Genomic DNA, 4285 nt, shown 5'->3' with positions numbered 1-4285 from the left:
TGGTTTGGCTGTGTCCCCTGAGGATGCTCAGTGAGGTTGAGCCCACCAGGATCATGACCATGGAATCCATCAGGATAAAGCAAATCCTCCCCTAAGGAGCTGCTGGTTCATTTTTGGGATCACTGGTTTGGATTTTTCCCCCTCCAGCACCCTCTGCTTTGGGCCTGTCCCTGCAGGRAAGCTGCTGCTTGGCTGTGGATTTGGGGTAAAATGAGGGAACGGGGGATTTGCCAGCGCTGTCCTTCTGTGCCCCCCTGAGCTGATGGCTCTGCTCTGCTGCAGTTCGGATCTGGGATGTGAGGCCCTTCGCCCCCAAGGAGAGGTGTGTGAAGATTTTCCAGGGGAAYGTCCATAATTTTGAAAAGGTGAGTTTGCTCCACTCCTTGGTCCATTCCCCCTGCTATTGACTTGGCTTAAATTGTTTCTTTTCAATTCAAGTTTAAGCCAGGAAGGCTTTAATAAGTACTCAAAGATGAATACACAAAGTGGGATTCCAATTAAAGCCTCAATAACATGATTCCTTTGCTCGGTTCAGCTGTAATTAACTGTACATTAAGTATTTTCTACACTCACCATCTACTTTGTGTGAAATAACAAGGCACTGGCTGTTTCCAGCAATAAAATCAAATGAAATCTGTAATTACCACCTCCTCTTCCAAAGGGACGTCATTAAGGTGCTGCTGGTGCTGGTTAAAACCTCATGGTGATTTTAATTCAAGGAGAAGGGGGAAACTGAAGAGATGTTTATTTTTCTTTTATTATTTTATTAATTATTTATTAAATACTTTTTTTTTAAATTTATTCTATAATTTAGAACCTGCTGAGGTGCTCCTGGTCCCCAGATGGCAGTAAAATCGCAGGGGGGTCAGCTGACAGGTGAGTTTTCACCACTTCCTCCCTCCCCATCAATCCTTAATGGATTTGCAGCATTCCTGGGTCAGAATCTGTAGGTTTAGGGCTGTGTATGAAGGTGTAAAATCCCAAAATCCCAAAAAACCCCTGAGAGTTTTCCTGGTTTCCACAGGGATGGGTTTCTGTTGCTTTTCTGTCCGTGGAGGAGCATTTGGTAGTATAATAATAATAATATTAATAACAATAATAATAATACATGTATAGTATATATTTATAAGTTTAATAATAGTRATGTATTATACTTTATATTAATGTAATATAATATTACAATAAATATAAAAGYATACTAAATATAATAATGAATATCCAACAATGTATTATTGTTACCATTATAAGAATAGGAATATGTATTATTCTTAATAATGAATTGTATATTATATATAATATGTAATCTATAAATGTAATAATATAATTTTATATTATTTTACATATTATGTTGATATACTATGTTATAATAAATATACTAAATGTAGTAAAAATATTAACATTATTGTTGTAAGAATAGGTATAATTATTATAATAATAATGGTAATAATATTACTATTATTATTATTGTCAGAAGCTGCCTGAGGATGTGCCTTGTGCCCACCACAGGATCCCACAGCAGGGCCAGCAGGTGACAGGGACACCTTGGTCACCTCACTGCACCCCTGGGTGTCCTGGCAGAATCCTGGGAGGCTCTCTGAGAGCAGGCTCTGTGTATGGGGTGTGAGACTGAGGACCACAAATCCCAATTAAATCCCTGCATGGTGGGATTCCAGGGTCRTTAATGATCCTCCTTTAATTAGGAGCAATAATGATCAATTAGCACCTATCAGACTTGTAAATGAGAGATTCTAGGAAAAGAACTGAGGGGTGAGAGGAGCACAGAGAGAGAACTGAGGAGTGAGAGGGGCACAGGGAGAGAACTGAGGAGTGAGAGGGGCACAGGGAGAGAACTGAGGAGTGAGAGGGCACAGGGAGAGAACTGAGAAGTAGAAGGGGCAGAGTGAAGGAGCTGAGGAGCAGAAGAGGCACAGGGAGGGAGCAGCATGGGGTCTGAAGGTCCCATCAAGGACACCAAGGTCCCCTGGAGTGGCTCCAGCCCCGCTGGCAGTGCCAGGGGACAGGAATTGCTGCAGGGCTGGCAGCAGCAGTGATCAGCAGCTGAAGGAGTTTCTGATGGCACAGAGGCACAAGCTGAGCTCTGCCACTCGTGATTGAGTGGGGCAGCTGTCCCTGCAGGAGCCTGAGCTGTGGTGGCCCTGCTGGGCCAYGTGGGGACAATTCCTGCCTGGGAACGGAATTCCTGCCTGGGGCACCTTAACCTGCAGCTGGGGGCAGTTGGTTCATTCTGCAGGTRCTGCTGGAGCTCAGGGGCCTGACAGCTCCTGGGGTGGGTCACACAGGGCCACGCAAATCTTTCTGCTACCACAGAGCTTTTCATTTGTATTATTTACTATTATTATTATTATTAGTAGTATTAGTGTTATTAGTACTATTATTTTATCCTAATTCTATTTAACTTATCATTATTATTATTGTTACTACTGTTATTGTTGTGGTTACTGTTATTATTGTTGTCGTTATTATTTTATCCTAACCATATTTAACCTATCATTATTATTATTGTTATTACTTTATCCTAACCCTATTTAATCTATTATTATTAATGTTGTTATTATTATTTTATCCTAACTCTATTTAACCTATCCTAAATATGATTATTAATATTGTAATTGCTGTTATTTTATCCTAACCCTATTTGACCTATCCTATATATTGTTATTGTTATTATTATTATTTTATCCAAACCCTAATTTACCTGATCTTCTTATTGTTGTTATTATTAGTTTATCGTAACCCTATTTAAGCTATCCTAAATAATATTATTATTATTACAATCGTTATTGTTATTTTATCCTAACCCTATTTAACCTTTTATTATTATTGTTACTCTTTCATCCTAACCCCATTTAACCTATCCTAATTATTATTAATGTCATTGTTGTTGTTATTATTTGGGCTTTTAAATGTTTTATTATTATTATTTTTATTATTTTTATTATTTTTATTATTTTTGGAGGAGAAAAATGTCTACTAGGGAAAGCAAAACAAACATTTTGTTTGAGTTCAAAACATTCCCCCAAAGGTTCCTCTCCCCTCCTGTGCTGTGTCTGTGTTGGAGGAACAATTTACCTGAATATTTATTTTTGCTGTTGAACTGGAGGCATGGGGAGATTGATTTTTAAATGGGGGCTATTAAATGAAATTTATTTATTATTTAATATTAAAAAACGAGCCCTGAAATATGCGGGAAGAGAGTCAGGGAAGAGGGGAGGGACATGGAAACCACCAGAGTGGGATCCTTGTGCCCAGGGATGGAGTCCCTTCCTCTGCCCCAGCTGAGCAGGGGTGACCACAGGGATTTAGGGTTTCATAAAATCCTGTCATAATCCCAAGGGGTGTTTATTGGGATCTATAGGGGTTTATTTGTATCTATGGGTTTTATTTTATAGGGGTTTATTCAGATTTGTAGGGGTTTATTTGAATCTCTATGGGTTTATTTTATAGGGGTTTATTGGGATCTACAGAGGTTTATTGGGATCTGTAAGGGTTTATTTCAATCTATAGGGGTTTATTGGGATCTGTAAGGGTTTATTTTATGGGGGTTTACTGGGATCTGCATGGGTTTATGTGGATCTATAAGGGTTTATTTTATAGGGCTTTATTTGGATCTGTAGGGGTTTATTTGGATTTATAGAGATTCATTCAGATCTATAGGGGTTTATTCAGATCTGCAAGGGTTTATTTGATAGGGTTTTATTGGGATCTGTATTTGGATTTATAACAGTTCATTGGGATCTGTAGGGGTTTATTTTATASAGGATCTATAGGGGTTTATTTGGATCTGCAGGGGTTTATTTGGATCGGTAGGGTGTTATTTTATAGGGGTTTATAGGAATCTGTAGGGATTTATTTTATAGGGGTTTATGAGGGTTTGTATGGGTTTATTTTATAAGGGTTTMTGTGGATCTATAGGRGTTTATTTGGATCTGTAAGGGTTTATTGGRATCTGTAGGGGTTTAATTTATAGGGATTACTGGGATCTGTGGCAGTTTATTTGGATCTATAGAGGTTTATTTGGATTTATAGGGGTTTATCTGGATCTGGATGGGTTTATTGGGATCTGGATGRGGAAGTTCCTGTTGAGCCCTGCCCCAAGGCCTCTCTTTTCCCCCAGGTTTGTGTAYGTGTGGGACACCACGTCCAGGAGGATCCTATACAAGCTGCCGGGCCACGCGGGCTCAGTCAACGAGCTGGCATTCCACCCCGAGGAACCCATCAGTGAGTGCTGCCCAGCCCCGGGACACAGCTGTGGGGCTGCCTGAGT

The 4285-nt window shown here is 39.6% G+C and overlaps 1 protein-coding gene across 1 annotated transcript in view; it reads left to right on the top strand.

Annotated features, from left to right (window-relative positions):
• Positions 1–4285, top strand: part of SNRNP40 (small nuclear ribonucleoprotein U5 subunit 40) — a 13855-nt gene that overhangs the window by 6106 nt on the left and 3464 nt on the right. The window contains exons 7-9 of the mRNA XM_057387339.1: positions 283–365; positions 815–876; positions 4136–4239. Coding sequence (XP_057243322.1) covers positions 283–365; positions 815–876; positions 4136–4239 — 249 coding nt within the window. The remainder of the gene's footprint in view (positions 1–282; positions 366–814; positions 877–4135; positions 4240–4285) is intronic.

Source organism: Malurus melanocephalus, unplaced genomic scaffold (assembly GCF_030028575.1).
Source record: "Malurus melanocephalus ecotype Western Australia unplaced genomic scaffold, MMel_1.1 scaffold_1192, whole genome shotgun sequence".
Classification (NCBI taxonomy): domain Eukaryota; kingdom Metazoa; phylum Chordata; class Aves; order Passeriformes; family Maluridae; genus Malurus; species Malurus melanocephalus.
Note: the sequence above shows the minus strand (reverse complement) of the source record. Positions and strands in the feature narration are given on the sequence as shown.